General features: G+C 53.8%; 1 protein-coding gene across 1 annotated transcript; it reads left to right on the top strand.

Moving 5' to 3' along the window:
• The first annotated feature begins 367 nt into the window (after window positions 1–367).
• GJA3 (gap junction protein alpha 3) lies at window positions 368–15,086 on the top strand. The gene is made up of 2 exons (XM_074377869.1): window positions 368–460; window positions 12,355–15,086. The coding sequence occupies exon 2, from the start codon at window positions 12,372–12,374 to the stop codon at window positions 13,659–13,661; it is 1,290 nt and encodes a 429-aa protein (XP_074233970.1). The 5' UTR covers window positions 368–460; window positions 12,355–12,371; the 3' UTR covers window positions 13,662–15,086.
• The last annotated feature ends 845 nt before the right edge of the window (window positions 15,087–15,931 follow it).

The following is a 15,931-nucleotide window of genomic DNA, read 5'->3' as shown; positions in this document are numbered from 1 at the left end:
CGCGTCCCGCACCCGCGCGCGGACCACCCTCAACAGGCGGTGCGCGGGGCGGGAGCAGGATGCGGCCCTCGCGGGTTGGGTGGGGAGGTGGGATGCGGGCGGAGCCAGTGCGGATGCGGGGTGTGGGTACCAGTGCAGGTAGGAATGTGGAACGGGGTGCGGCGCGCAGCGGCTGAATGTGAACGAAGATGTGGAATGCGGGCAGGGTGCAGATGTGAGGTGGGGGCGCGCTGCAGGCGAGGGACTGGGCTGGGCCGAGGCGAGGCGGGGGGCGGAGGCGAGGGGCGTGGCGCGGGGCCCGGGCGCGGGGCGCCGCGCCGGGCGCGGGGATGGCGCCGGGGCGGGGAGGCCGGGGTTGGCGAGGGGCGCACGCGTCGAGCCACGCGCACGGGGACAGCGGTGTCTGGCAGAGCGGCCCGAGCCCTGCCCGCGGGAGGAGCGCACCGGGTCGGCGCAGCGGGTAAGCGAGGGCGGCTCAGAATTCCCTTGGGAATATTTGGGAAGTTTGGGGGCGACGGGCTGGCAAGCGGGGCTCTGGCACTTCCTGGACACTTTTGGAACCACTGCCGCCCCTTTGCTCCCGGAGAGCTGGAAGGAGCTAGGACTTCCTTGGTGGGTGGCTTCAGACCACATCCTGGGTTTTTCCCTTGGGGGCGGGGAGTGGGCTGCGGAAGTTCAGGTCAAGGGCCTGAAGGACCGTGTGGACACCGGGCCCCTGCGGGCCTCGGCCTCGCCAGGTTCCCTGCAGGGCGCGCACTGCTGTTCCGGTCTTGGCTCGCCGGCATTCCTTTAAGAAACTCTCTTAAGTTTCTGTACTTTAGCTCTAAGTGCCACGATCTAATGTCTCGGCCGGTGTGCGGGTGGCGGCGTGTCAAGTACACGGAATTTACAGAGTGGAAATTCATTTATCTGCGTTCTGCGTAGCCCCCGCGGGGCGCTGGCTGCGCGCTCTGCGCTCCAGAGAACGGCACCGCCCCGGGGCAGCCAGACCTCGCAGTTCAGAGTATTCGTGACCGTGACCGGGCTTCAGTGCCAAGGGGAGTCCCCCAGGTTTTGTGTTATCAAGATAGCGCCCAAATTACGGGATGTGAATTATGCTTTGGGTTTTATGAGCCAAGAGTTCAAAACGATGCCTTACGACACGTGCCTCCTTTCGCCGCCGTCCGTCGGTGGGCCGAGAAACGTGTCGCAAAACAGACGTCGAGAGATTAGAGGAAAGGGGATTTCTTTCTCAGAGGTCAGTGTGTGCAAAGTACACATCAGCTCATTCGGCGCCTGTCCCGCTGGTTCAGCAGTCTGGTTCTTGTTGAGATAAGCACCTCTAAGGGCAGTGTACGTGTCCTGGGGTGGAAAGTAATTCACAGAAACTTTACAACTGAACAAATGAGACAATGCCTTTATGTTCACCAGCAAATGCTAACTGGCTCAAAGCTGTCTTAAAATAATGGCATGACAAAATTCCATTGTTTCCCAATCAGAAAAAGGATTTGGACACGATTTCCTTTAACGTTGCTGTCATTTTACGTTGTGTTCCTTTTCTTAGCTAAAATAATTTATACGCTACACACTTGAAACCTTTAAGTAATTATGTGTATTTATCACAGCCGTTCTGCAGCCTTCACGTAGCCTCAGCAGTCTTTCCGTTGTTAGCATTACGTGAACGTGAACCTGACAGAATAAACAGGAGAGCGAGCGCTTTGGGGCTTCACTGCACGTTAATACGTTACTCAACGCATGGCTTTTGCGATGTGCTTAAATATCAGCAGGGCATTCCAGGCAGTGGCAAGGCCTCTGAGAAGCATTCCACTCGGTACAGAAAGACTGGCTCCCAGGCTCTCTTTGTGAAGAGGTTCAGCGATTCCCTGCCGTCTTGATTATCATACCACCTCCTTCTCCCCACACTGTCTGCCCCACCCCGCGGCCCCTTCCACTGTATCAGGGCCTTTGCCAGTGCCCTGTAACACTTACCTTACATTTTGACCAGTTTGGGTTGTTGTTTTTTTTAAACAAACCTGCCTCTCCCGTACATTGTGAATGAACCTTTCAGGGGATGGACCAGATCTGATTTATTTGGGTACCACCCCCCACCCTGACACAGGGTATAGCACAGCACCACACATGTAATTTGATAAATGTTTGCTAAATCGAAGAGGGGGAGGAAATCCAACACCTGTGACCATGAGCAGCACACGTGTGTCTCTAAAAGCAGCATGTTTTTGCAAGTTTAATGTAATTCTCTTTTTAAAATTCATTTTAATTTTTGGGGGGGTAATTAGATTTACTTACTTATTTACTTTTGGAGGAGGTACTGGGGACTGAACCCAGGACCTCACACATGCTAAGCATGTGCTCTACCGCTTGAGCTATGTCCTCCCCCACCTGTAATTCTTAAAAGTAATAAAACAGCGATAGTTTCTCTTTTCATTCTTATAGTGGTGGAAAAGTCATCGTGATGACTCAGTCAGTCCTCTGCTGCTTTCTTTTTAAAAATCTCTGCTTCTTCAGAAGTGTGACTTAGTAACGGTGGATGTAAAGCTTCGGCACTTACATTTTCTTTAATTTGAAGAATCTGTGGTTTGCTTTAAGTTTACTGTTAACAAACTAATGATACTAAATATACAAATCACTTAATTGGTTTCACTCAGATCACCTGATGTGTTCCATGAATGCCCATTTATTCAGGAAACTCCATTTCCTGTTAGCTTTAAAATGATTCTCTATTGTAGGGCATAGAAGAGAGTTCTGATTATATACTAATAGAAATAGATTTGAATAAGAAATGTCGAATTACATATATACCATAGAAATGATTATTTCTGCAAAAGCTAGAAAACATTTGGGCAGATGTAATTTGTGCCGGTGACATAAGGGGAGTAATAAAATGCTGTCATTGTAAGGCTGTGAGGTTTCGTTCACTAAGCAGGAGTAAAGATCTGGTATCTGAATTTGCTTTAAAATGATCGTCCTAATTCACGTGACGGAGTAACTGCCTTGTTAGCATGTCGGTACTTAACACCTTTGGCTCCTCTGCACTGGAAGGGAGAGCGAGAGCTCACGGTGTGCTCTCACTCACGTTCTACGCAAGTTTGTGTTGTGAAGTGTGGCAGAGACACAGCTCGAGAGGCTGCTGGTGCCATCGGGCAGTGTGCCTCGTGCCAGGCCCGTGAGGTCACGTGGACGGGATGCAGAGCCCCGAGTCAGGGGTTTTCGCGCTGACCTCAGCTCTGTGCAGCCTTGGGCAAATCAGGGACCCCTCTCTGGGCCTGCATTTCCTGATCTGTAAAACAAGGGGGATGAACCAGGCAGTCTAAGGCTCCTCCAGCTCTAAAATGCTGTGATTCCATGTTCTTTCCATGGATGCTGAGTAAGACTCCTGAAAGACGTGATTTGGACTAATGCAGGGAGATTACCTCTTAATTGTGTCGTGAAGTCCGTGTGCACGCCTCTGCCTCCCTGACCTTGTGTTTCGGACCTGACTGGACCCGTCAGAGCTCGGGCGCGCCGAACACCGCCATCATTTTCCTGATCGCTGTCACTCTAGCCCAAGCCAGCCTTCAGCAGGCGGTGCACCGGAAATTCAGCTTTACCTTAAGGGTAATGACTTTTTTCTTCATTCTTCAATTATTAAAACCTTAAGGACTAATGTTGAAGTACATTAAAATTAACACATCACTAAAATGTCTAAATAAAATGTTTGCGTAAGTGGAAAGTTCTAACGTCTTTTCAGGTCTTTGAGAGAAGGCGTTCCAGTAACTCCTAAGACCATTTACTAACGGGCAGGAGAGCCCCGAGGGCTCTGCAGGGCAGCGGGGCGGGGAAGCTATTCGGAGGGTTTAAAGAGGGCCCAGCGTGGCAGGAACACTCTTGGAGGTTACACTCCAGACTATCTGCATTTCCCGTCAACTAGAACTTAAGCCAGGCCAGCTGGTAATTTTCTAGCTTAACATTAGAACTCTAATTGTGGAAATGTGACGTAACACTGAGATCTGGAGGGGATATTTATTTTATTCAAGTATTTTAAGAAGAAAACTGTGGATAAAAACAGGTGTACTTTTAATTTTGCTGTTCTTGAATATTCAGCATTAAAGACATTGGTTTTTTTTTAATTTACTTTTTAAAAATTTCTTATTGAAGTCTAGTCAGTTTACAATATTGTGTCAGTTTCTGGTGCACAGCATCATGTTTCAGCCATACATACACATACATGTATTCCTTTTCATGTTCTTTTTCATTATAGGTCACTACAAGATATTGACTATAGTTCCCCGTGCTCTACAGTATAAACTTGCTGTTTACCTATTTTACATATAGTGGTCAGTATCTGCAAATCTTGAACTTGCTATTTACGCCTTCCCACCCCTTTCCCCTCTGATAACCATGAGTTTGTTTTCTATGTCTGTGAGAAAGATATTTGTTTTTAAGCTAACACAGTTGTTTATATTGTGTCTGACTTATAATTAGCTCTCACCAAGCTGTTAAGTTACAGAAGATCAGAAACAAAAACTGATGTGTTCTTCCCTCTGACTAAAGATGAAAGTGTGACACGTACTGACCTTGGCCAAACACAGACTCAGGAGCACACGATTTTTCAGATATTCATGAATGATTACAATCCCCACATGAAAGAGAAAATATAAGGATAGTAATAAAACATGGAAGGCAGGAACTATTATAAGTGCCTTCCATACATTCTTATTTAATAAATGAAATAAATAGATTAAAATATAATTTAAAAACAACTTCATGTTTCTGGAGATTTATTCTCTGACAATGAAATATATAATCCTAGCAGTGCTTTATAATTATTCATAAATAAGTTGGAAAATTAGTGTTTTATAATTTCACTAAATCACTTGGTTCTGGTTGAGAGTGGTGATTCCTGCCAGAGCATTAGTTTGCTGAAAATTTAGGTAATAGAACCCAGGCATTTTTCCATTTAAAGTTAGGGAAGTAAACCCTTGGAACTAAACAAAAATAAATAGTTTTATACTAAGGTAAAGGGTACTCTTAAATTATGTATGTGCATTTTATAAAACTACCAGGAAACACTGACACCTTCATTGTCTATTTAAAAGATCCACAGGAAGGTTCTGTAGGTTTCTTTTGTGTGCTGTGAATATAGCATACATGATAAGGCACTGGAAGAAATAACTCTCGCTCTTTTTCAAGCACTTGAACGTTGGTTTTTTAATAAAAGAAAAACTTCCACCAAGACTAATATTTTAAAACTCTCAAACAATATTTGGAACTAAACAAAGGAATCTGACTACAGATACCATAAAGTTTTAAAATCATAGGAAAATACCATGAATAATTTTATGCCAATAAATTTGAAACTTAGATGAAGTGGAAATTTCTCTAAAAGCTATAAATGATCAAAATTGACTTGAGAAATAGCAAACTTACATGTTAATAACATTTAATGAAATTGAATTTGTAATCTTGTTTTACTTCCAACCCCCTCAAAAAAAAAAAAAAAAAATTAGTCCCAAACACCACTCTTGTGGGAGGTTCTTATGCAAGCTTTTTACATAGAGAATTTTTGATTTTTCAGGCTAAAACAACTTTCCAAAATCCAATGATAGTACAAAAAAAGTTGAGACCAGTCTTAAGTGTGAACACATAATCCCAAATAAAGTTGTAGCAAATTTAATTTGATAGTATATTAAAAATAAAATGACCAGTGAGGTGCTTCACCATCTAAAAATCACAGTAGATGCCAGAAAAAAAGTACCCCACTAAATCCAGTGCTTGTTTATGATCTAGAAAACAAAAGCAGACGAAGACTGGACAGAAACTTCCTTAGCCCCATACAAGCTGAAGCATCACGCTCAATGATAAAACTTTAGAAGCATTCATTTTAAGACAGAAACAAGAAAGATGTCGCCTTGTCCACACTGGGCCAGAAGTCCTGGCCAGTGTAAGAAGACAAGAAAAAGAAATAGCAGAGATCTGAATTAGAAGTAGAAGAGACACGTCTGTCCTTAACAGCAGGCAATATGCTCACATGTCTCTCCCAGAAAATTCAAAGGGATCTCCTGACTGTCCCAGCTGGGAGGGGCCTCCTGAGAGGTGGCTGGACACAAGATCGGCACATAGACTCAGGTTCCTAGGCACCAACAGTAATGCCCAGAAGTGAAAATGAAAAACTATTCAGAACAAGTAACAGAACAACTACAAAGCATCTAGAAAGAAGCAGCAAAATGTGTCCAAGCCTTTCCGGGACAGTATCCCACAGCTCTGTGACGGCCCCAGAGCGGCGGTCCGTCCATGGGGCAGGAGTGGTTACTGGTGGGGACGCTCAGCTGGAAAGGGGCTGTTTTCATTTATCTGTGAATTTCATGCAGTCCCAGTCAAAACTGTGTCTCAGATTTGTGTGGAACTTGACGAGCTCTGCCCGAATTTCATGTGGAAAAAGTAAAAGGCCCCAAATTGTTGAGACCAGTGGGAAGAACAGAGCCAGAGGATGAGTGCCCCCAGGTGCCAGGTGCCGCCGGTGCCCTGCTGGGCAGTGTGATCAGCCCTTTGCTTCTGAGGCCGAGAAAGATGGCACTTTGGAGGCTCCCCTTTCCCCCCTCCCGCTCAGGCCGTGGTGGGCGTTCCCTACGTTGCTGCAAACGAGCAAACGAACGCGAGGCCTGGCTTCCGTCTGGCCCTCAGCAGTTCAAAGCCAAGCATCGGGTCACCTCGACAGAGTGAACAGGAAAGGGGCTTTTGCTGTTTGGGCAGATTTATTTTGAATTCTCTTCCCTTTTTGAAAAGTCAGAATGGAATTATCAGCAGGTGAGATAAGGACCTCACACCACAGACTAGGCCTTGGGGCATCGAGAAATTACTGTCTTAAGTGTGAGAGCTTGAAATGGGCAGGCGAGGTAGGAAAGAGCTAACGGAAAACAGCCTTTCCGCTGGCTGGAAAGGCAGCCAGCTAAGCCCGCTGTTCCCTGCACCCTGGGCATGGCTAGTGCAGCCTCCCAGGGCCCTCGGACACCGTGTGCCAGGTCGGCCGTGGCCAGGAAGGCCACACGTGGCCCACCGCTGGCCCCAGCACAGGGACCCCCGTCCCTCACCTTCTGCTCCCTTGTGACCAAACCTTCCTTCTCAAGCTCAAGTCCTACCTGTGCCTGAGAAGGCAGCCTCCTCTGACCTCACAAAAAGAGTCCTGTCCACACCCTGGGGAACCTGCTCCCACACTGCCCTCTCACCCCCGCCCTGGCTGCTGCAGTCTGACTCCTCCCCAGCCCCGCCCCGCCCCGCGGGGCCCCACCCTCTGTGTCCTGACAGCCCTGCCCTCATCCCCCTCCAGGGCCCACATTCACTGCATGTGCCCAGGTGTCCCGTCCCCCTCCTCCTGGCCCAGGTTCTTGTGTCTGGAGCCTCCCACTGCCTGGCACCTGAAAAGCATCGGTGGCTCCTTGGTGTGAGATCAAAGGACCTCTTCCCGCCTCCCCCAGCATGGAAGAGTGTCCACGCTGTTAGTCACCGTCTCCTTCAAAGCTCCGCGCTAGCGGGCGGCGTCCTGGTCCTGGTCCCCACTCAGGCCCAAAGCCTGCGGGCATCTGCCTCCTGCGACCTCCTCCCAGCGCTCCCAGCGCTCCCAGCTCCCGCACCTGCCAGCCCTGCCGGGTCTGGTCTGTGGAAGCTGCAGGAGCCACCTGACCACTCTGCCCCTAAGGTTAGAATTTTTAAAAAAGAACTTTACCAGAAGACTAAGGAAAAACAGTCATAAAAATAAAATATTAAAGGATGAAACACGTTTTCAGAGCAGAAACTCCCTGAGGGCTCGTCCCACCCGGCCTGGTCCACTCAGGGCTGGGCTTCGTCCGGGCTCCGTCCCAGGCCCTTCCCGTGTCGCCTGACCACATCCTCCACCGAGGCTCCGGCCACACCCCCCCACCTGCACACACGCTGTGTCGGCCCCTCTGCTGGGTCCCCGAGGTCTGTCCTCAGCCTCCTTTTCCAGGGGGAGAGGTGGCCAAGCCACACCCCCTCCCCACCACGGCTGCTCCCGCGTCTCCCTCTCCTGTCCCCCTGCTCGGCCTCATCACAATCACAGCACAGGGTCTCTGTCTCCCTTTGGGTCGCCAGTGACCGAGCTGGCGCCCTCCCCAACACTGGTCCTCAGTCCTGCCACCCCAGCTTCTGCTCCATCTTATCTCAAACGTGTCTCCTTTCTGTCCTTCCTGGTCCCGTCGCCCTCCCATCTTCCAGCTCAGCCTTCCTGAGGCCCTTCTTTCCAGAACAACCTTGGCAGTACCTCCACCCACCCCCTAGCCCCTACCCCCATCCGCTGCCCCCAGGCCCCCTGGCCACACTGGCTCCACACCCAGCGTGGGGCTGACGCTCTGTCCCTGGGACGCCCGCCCTTCTCCCCCCGATCCCAGCACAAGTCTGCCCTCCCTCCTGCGTGTTCAGTATGAGCATCCTCCTCTCTGCCTCCCTCCATAGCTCCCGATTCCACACAGATTTCAGGGGCAGGCATGCTCACTGGGTCCAACTGACCCTGTGGCCCAGAGTTGGGCACAAGGTTGCCACCGAGTAAATCACCACTGGCTGACCAGAAGGGGAAATGTCGCTCCGGAAGGGGATAACCGTCACAAGGATATGAAAGCAGCCATGTAAACTTGAAGACAGAAGATCCTGTTGGTTCTGCAATGGTGTCAGAATCACATTTTTCATTGAGATAAAGATGAAAAACAGCCACATGGCATCTCATGAAGATGAGCAGTGTTCCCCCTCCGAGTACTGGGAAGCCCACTCCTGTCCTCTGGGCCAGTTGTCTGAGCGACTCGGTGCTGTGGCTGGAGCTCCGTGCAGCTCTGCTCCGTCCAGAGCTGGCCCCACGCCCCAATGGTGCAGACAGACCACGTCCTCTTTCCAGCAGCTCTCACGATGGTCCACTCTGGCCTCGGTGGAGCGTACAGTCCTTCTGCCGTCCATTTCTATTTCCTTGGCCCAGCAAAACTTGTGCTCTGAGTGTGTCTGGTCCCCCACTGCTGCTGCTGTGGGATTTAGGTGACATTAGGGACCCGCGGTGTTGACACAATGCCTAAGACCCACGCCGTCTGGATGAGCCAAGGAGACTGGACGTCACCTCTGCTTTGGAGGCTCCCGACTGAGTCCCACCTTGACCCACGTTGCCGGCTTCCAACAGACACCGAGCCCTCTAGTTAACTTTTTTTACTCATAACTCATGCATTTTCCAAAACAAAACCAAAGCTGTGAAGTGTCATAGGAAGTGTCGGCCACGGCAGCCAGGGACAAACGGCCTGGCCCTTGGGCGCCGGGGTCTTTGCAGGGACGGCGGCGGGAGGAGCAGCCCTGTGTCCGCAGCCGTGGCCCGGGTCGGCTGGGTGAGGCAGCGTGTACTTGTCCTCTCCGTGCTCGTTACGGGCGGGATTTAAGAGACCTAAGGTCAGAGGCGGTGAGGAAAGAACAGTGGGAAAGGAAACCAGCAGACTTCATCCAAAACTAGCATTTTGGAAGATCAAAGTCATGGTCGTTAATCTTTTATGATAAATATGTTTTAATGGGAAGTGCAAAAAATGTGAAAAGAAAAGAAAATGGCCCAGCTCCCAGCAGCCCTGAGGCTGACATCTCTGTGTTGCCCCTGCTCTTACTATTTGCACGTACGAATGCATGCAAAATCCAACGAATACTTTTTATCTTAGTAGTTATATTTTATCTTTATATTTAGTAGTTACCAAAAGCTTTATTTTATAAAGAATCTAAGAGCATATCAGTTAGGAATTATTTTGTCTGTAAGCAGCAGAAAACCTGCCTTGAACACGCGGGGTCCTCCCGTCCTGTGTGTCCGGCTGCGGGTTGGCTCCACAGGGCCTCGATGGGGCCCTGGGGCTGTCCTGGTCCTTCCCTCACACTTCGTGACACATGCTCGCCGTGTGGCTGCTCAGCTCCAGGCATCACATCTGCAGTCAATATGGAAGGAAGGGGAAAGGAGCAGCACAAGAAACATCTGCCCTCTTACTAGGAGACAAAAGTTTCCCCAGGCGTTCCCCAGCAGACTTCTTACACCGTTGGACAGAACTGCCTTTCAGCCACTGCCGGCCTCAGCGGGAGACGGGAAAGCAGGGTTCCCCGTCGTGGTCACGTCAGAGGCAGGCAGGAGGGGGATGGGGTTCAGGAGTCGTCATCAGCAGCATCACAACAACATCTCTGACACCGTTTGCCCAGGGCTGACTGTTCCCTGGGGTGGTGTCCTGGGAGCCGAGTGGTAGGGATGGCCCGTCATCACCCCGCACAGCAACCCACACGTCACAAAGCTCCCTCCCAAGAGGCCCTCCAGATGGCGGTGCCGCTCAGTGCAGGAGACGGGCACCCTGTCTGGGGACACAGTCACCCTCCCAGGACACGTGCTCGCTGGTGCCGTCGTGGACGCACTGAGCCTTCACGGCTGCCAGGGCACGGCCCGGTCTGCAGCATGACCTCCCTCTGCAGGGCGCACTCAGGGGTCGTGATGCGACTTCGAGGAACATATTTCAGTGTTTGGCAACATCTGGACCCGAGGGCTCGGGAGAGGCTGAGCAGGCCGCCCCTCCTCCCGCTGAGTAGCTGCGCGAAGCCGACGTGGCCGGTGTCTCTCAGCAGTCCCTTCCTGCGTCTGGCTCCCTAATCAAAGGGCAGGTGCTCCGGGGCTGCCCCCCACACACTGCGGGACACTTGTCCCCCAGCCCCGAGTGGAAGCGCCAGCAACGCCCTCGTCCCCAGCGCCGCACACTGACCGCTTCCTGCTCGCGTGGCCTGCGCCCGCACAGCAGCAAGGCGGCAGGAGAGTTGCCCAGTCCCCGCGCCGGCCGTCCTGTGAGGCCCAGACGTGCACGGTGCCCCCTGCTCCGCCTGTGGACTTCAGGGAGGAAAGGCCGCCGCCTCCAACCTGGAACCGAGAGAAAGCCCGTGGGCGCTCAGGGTAGTCAGGAGGCTTTTTGAGGCGACCAGAGGCCGTGCTGTCCCGGGACGCAAGGAGAGGGGTCCGTCTGAAGCCCGGCAGGAGGGGGCGGGCAGAGACGGCAGTCGGGGCCTCGAGTCCGGGCAGGAGGCGGTGCCTGCCCAGACCAGAGGGGTGGCTGCGGGCATGTGCGAGTCAGATGTGGCCCAGAGAGCTCCTGGCACCTGGCTTCCCTCGTGGCGGAGTGGGCGGTTCCATGGTCGGTAAGTCTCCACACGTAAACATTTCACCTTTTGGGGACACGGGAGGGAGACCAGGTGCTGGTCGCGGGGCGGGTGAGCCGGGAGGCCCCGGGAAGGGCGTCTCCGAAGGTTTCAAGTGACCGAAACAGCGCGGGAAGTTTAGTCCAAGAGGGTTAATTCGTCATCTCCTGAGATCATAGTAAAGTTTCGTTTTGTATTTGGCCTTCGAATCAATTCATAGAAATCAGTATTTTCAAACATTTTAAAACGGTATGAGAAGAGTTCGCTTTGGCTGGTGTGTGTGCGCGGCCCAGGCCGCTCGCGGGACGGCGGCGAGGACCCGGCCCGAGCGGACACGGCTGGCCTGCTGGAGGCGTCGCGACATGGAGGCCCGCCCCCCCCCCCCCCGCGCCCCGCCTGGTCCCTGGTCCGAGAGCTGCCCCCGCCCCGCCCCGCCTGCCTGCGCTGAGGCCGAGGGCCCCGCGGGCGCCGGGCCCCTCACAGGCGGCCCCCGTCCGTCCGCGTCGCGCAGGCCAGGCGCGGAGGGCGGGGACCGCAGAGCAGGGCGCGCGGGGCGAAGTGACGGAGGGCGCGCGGGAAGCGGGGCCGTGCGGGAGAGCCGCTCCGATCTCGCGTGAACAGGCAGGCGAGATCAGGGACGGGCCAGGCCGCGCACAGACCCAGGGCCCCGAGGGCCCCGAGAGCCCCGGGACCCGCGTAGGACGCGTTCCCGCAGACAGGCGTCCTCGTTTCCTCGTCTTTGCTGGGGGTTTAAGTGGTCGTCTTCCCTCAGGCCGGCGCTTGTACAGCGGAACCGCAGCTCAGCAGCGCACGGTGCCGTCGACGTTCACTGAACCTGCTCCCGCCGCTAGTGGGGAGGTCCACGCTCCCACCTGTATGTCCGCACCTGCACATGCGTGCACACACCTGTACCTGCGCACGTGCACTGCATGCGCACATCTGTACCTGCACACGTGTACGTGCGTGCACACACCTGTACCTGCACACATAAAGTCACACACACAACCTGTACATGTACACCTACGTTCACACCTGTCCCTGTACACCTGCCCATGCACGCACACATTCCTGAGCACAGCTGCCCTCAAAAGTGTATCCTGAGCCCATCAGGGACCTGGTCCTGCCCCGGGGTTGCACCCTGCAGCCCACCTGGCGAGCCTGCCTATTAACGCAAGTGTTCCCTTGCAGGTTAGCAGTCTGGAGCAATGGGCGACTGGAGCTTCCTGGGAAAACTATTAGAGAACGCCCAAGAGCACTCCACCGTCATCGGCAAGGTCTGGCTGACGGTGCTGTTCATCTTCAGGATCCTGGTGCTGGGGGCCGCGGCCGAGGAGGTGTGGGGGGACGAGCAGTCCGACTTCACCTGCAACACACAGCAGCCTGGCTGCGAGAACGTCTGCTACGACCGGGCCTTCCCCATTTCCCACATCCGCTTCTGGGTGCTGCAGATCATCTTCGTGTCCACGCCCACGCTCATCTACCTGGGCCACGTGCTGCACATTGTGCGCATGGAGGAGAAGAGGAAGGAGAGGGAGGAGGAGCCGCTGAAGGACAGCCCACCTCCGGGGTCGGCCGCGCGGGGCCAGAAGGACCCGCCCCCTGTGCGGGACGACCGGGGCAAGGTCCGCATCGCCGGGGCCCTGCTCCGCACCTACGTCTTCAACATCATCTTCAAGACGCTGTTTGAGGTGGGCTTCATCGCCGGACAGTACTTTCTGTACGGCTTTGAGCTGAAGCCGCTTTATCGCTGTGACAGGTGGCCCTGCCCCAACACGGTGGACTGCTTCATCTCCCGGCCCACAGAGAAGACCATCTTCATCATCTTCATGCTGGCTGTGGCCTGTGTGTCCCTCCTGCTCAACATGCTGGAGATCTACCACCTGGGCTGGAAGAAGCTGAAACAGGGCATGACCAACCCCTACAGGCCAGACACGCCAGGGTCCAGGGGGAGCACCTCGAAACCCGGGGGCGTGAGCTCCCTCCCTCTGCCTGCCCTCTCTGCCCCACCCACCCTCACCATCGGGTTCCCACCCTACTACGCTCACTCTGCCTCTTCCCTGGGGCAGGCCACAGCCCCTGGCTACCCCGAGGCCCCCCCACCGGTAGCCGACTTCAGGATGGCGGCCCTGCCTGGAAGTCCCAGCAAGGGCCACCCCACCAGCTTCCACAACGGCAACCATCACCTGCTAGCAGCCGAGCAGAACTGGGCCAACCAGGAGGCTGAGCAGCAGGCGGCTGCCGGGAAGACCTCCCCGCCGGTGTCCACGCCTGCATCCCTGACCCCTCCGGGCAGCCCCCAGCAGCCCCCCGAGGAGGGCGGAGCAGGAGGCACAGAGCCTGTGGTCCCAGAGAGCTCGGGCAACGGCCAGGGGGGGCCAGCGGTGACCGCTGTGGAGCTGCATATGCCCCCTCTGCTCCCCGCGGACCCCGGGCGGTCGAGCAAGGCCAGCAAGTCCAGCGGCGGTCGGGCCAGGCCGAGTGACTTGGCCATCTAGTGGTGGCCTCTCCTGACAGCTCAGTCACCTTCCTTTTAGCAACCAAACCCAGGTGCAGTTCAGACCAGCGGGTAGAGAGCCTCACTTGGGAGAGGGTGCTGGAGAGGGAGGCGGGTCTGCGTGTCAGTGCTTGCTGTTCTTAAGGCTGTGAGGAAGTGGGGAGCGCATCCGAGGGGAGGGCGGGCCTTCAGAGATTCTCCCAGCAGCCCAAGGGCCCGGAAGCCTCGGCCTCTGCAGGTGCTGTGGTCTGGATGGTCACTGTTCTGCAGAGGGGAGTAGGGGCCTTTCGGGGCAACCAGGTTCCTCTCCCTGCGCTCCTCAGAGCCTCGGGCAGCCCAGAAGTCTAGATGCTCTTAGCCTTATCTCTGTTTGATACTTTAACTTAGAGTTGAATTTCATTTGGGCTATTTGCCAACCTGCACTAAAAAAAGATTTAGAGCAAGTCCATAGGGTGTCACCGAGTTTCTGGAATTGCATGTGAAGCCCAGGACGTCATGTCGAGTGACAGGAAACAGCCCACCTCCCGAGGCATACCCGCAGCGGGCAGCCGAGCCACAGGCGCTGCTGCCGGGAGGCCGGGCAGGAGGCGGACATGGAGACGAGCTTACGCGGCGAGGAAGCCTGTCCAGTGCGGCAGCTGTGCCTGAGGTGTTTATTTCTAAAACGCTGCTTTGTGCTTTGATCTGGATTGTACAGGCATGACTATTTTCCCCCACTTTATATCTTCCAGGAGAAAAAGAAAGAAAATAGTATTAAAATGATACTGACCAAGAGAATGCAGATTTGTCCCATGACATACTAGCAAAGATTTGAACCTTTATTTGAAAGAAATTCTCTGACTTTATGAGTCGGCTAATTACTCTGAGACTGTTCTACATAAAATAAAAGCAGGGGAAAATTCTTAAGTGCATTTCAAATACTTGAAGTTGTGAAGTTTTTGAATGGGAGGTTAAAAGTTAACTACTGTTGCCAGAAAAATTATTTATACAGATGAATCAACGACCTACCTTTTTTTAACAGAACAAAATAAAACTCCTCAAGTTTCCTAACCATCCTTTGCGGGCAGCCTGTTTGCTTTCTAAAGCGGGACAGACAGCGTCTGGGGTTCCTTCGTCCCTGCTCAGCACCCACACGCCTGCTGCACTGACCAGGAGGCTGTTTATGGACAAGGGTGCAGCTGGAAGGCGGCTCAGTTTTCTGTTCTGCACACACGGCTGTAGCGTCCTGGTCACCGAGGGACAGTGGGATGCCAGCCCGGCCCCTCCCACTTCACTGCACCCTCCACTGAGTCTCGTCAGCCTCCTCCCGCTAATCAGCACACCGTCGCACTTGAGTCACTGCTTTTTATGAGTTATTCTAACTCCCTGATGATTTATTTGGGGCCATACTCCACAGTGGACTGTTTTATACCATGCAGAGTGACCGCTTACAGTCTGATGAAAAGACTGGCTCCTGCTGGCAGACTCACTGTGCAGCTGGCCCAGGGACCGTGGCGCCGGGGCCGGCTCAGCCAGGACTGGGTGGTCAGCTTCTGGGCCCAGGAAGTCAGGGGTAGGGAGGCTGTGGTCAGCGCGCTGCCTCTGCAGCTCGGTGATGCCCGACCACTCCCACGGGCCTGTAGGGCGGGAGGACCCTCTCCCCACCCGTGACGGTCCCGAGGGGCGGGCCCAGCCCAGGCCCAGGCTCAGGGTCAACGAGGGTCCACGTGCTGCCCTGCCCCTTTCCAGCCCAGGGGCCCCGGGAAAGCGGCCTAACCTCTCTGACTTTCTGGATGGGTTTTCTCATCTGAGAAACGGACATAACATTGTGGGAGTGAACGAGGAGAGAAAGAGTTCGCTGAGGACAGCCTCTGGGTGAGTAAATGAGTGTCACCACAGGCGGCCAGGTTGTCTTGTGCCCACACGTTCCCACCTTTTACCTTTACTGTAAAACAAGGGTTTTACACATACCACGGACTATTATTCAGCCCTAAAAAGTAAGGGAAGGGAGTCCTGAAACGGGCTACACAGATGACTCCTGAGGACCCTGGGCTCAGCGACACACGTCTGTCACAGAAGGACAAATACTGGGTGATTCAGCAGGTGGGAGGTCCCAGAGCCACCAAGGTCACAGGAAAAGAAAGCGGGGGGCTGGGGGAGGGGTGAGAGGTGTTAACCAGGAGAAGTTTCAGTTTTGCAAGATAAGACAGTTCTGGAGTAGACGCTGGTGACGGTTACACGACACTGTGAATTACTTAATGCCACTGAGATGTACACTTGAAAATGGTTATG

The sequence above is a fragment of the Camelus bactrianus genome, chromosome 14, assembly GCF_048773025.1.
Source record: "Camelus bactrianus isolate YW-2024 breed Bactrian camel chromosome 14, ASM4877302v1, whole genome shotgun sequence".
In the NCBI taxonomy this organism is placed as follows: domain Eukaryota; kingdom Metazoa; phylum Chordata; class Mammalia; order Artiodactyla; family Camelidae; genus Camelus; species Camelus bactrianus.
Note: the sequence above shows the minus strand (reverse complement) of the source record. Positions and strands in the feature narration are given on the sequence as shown.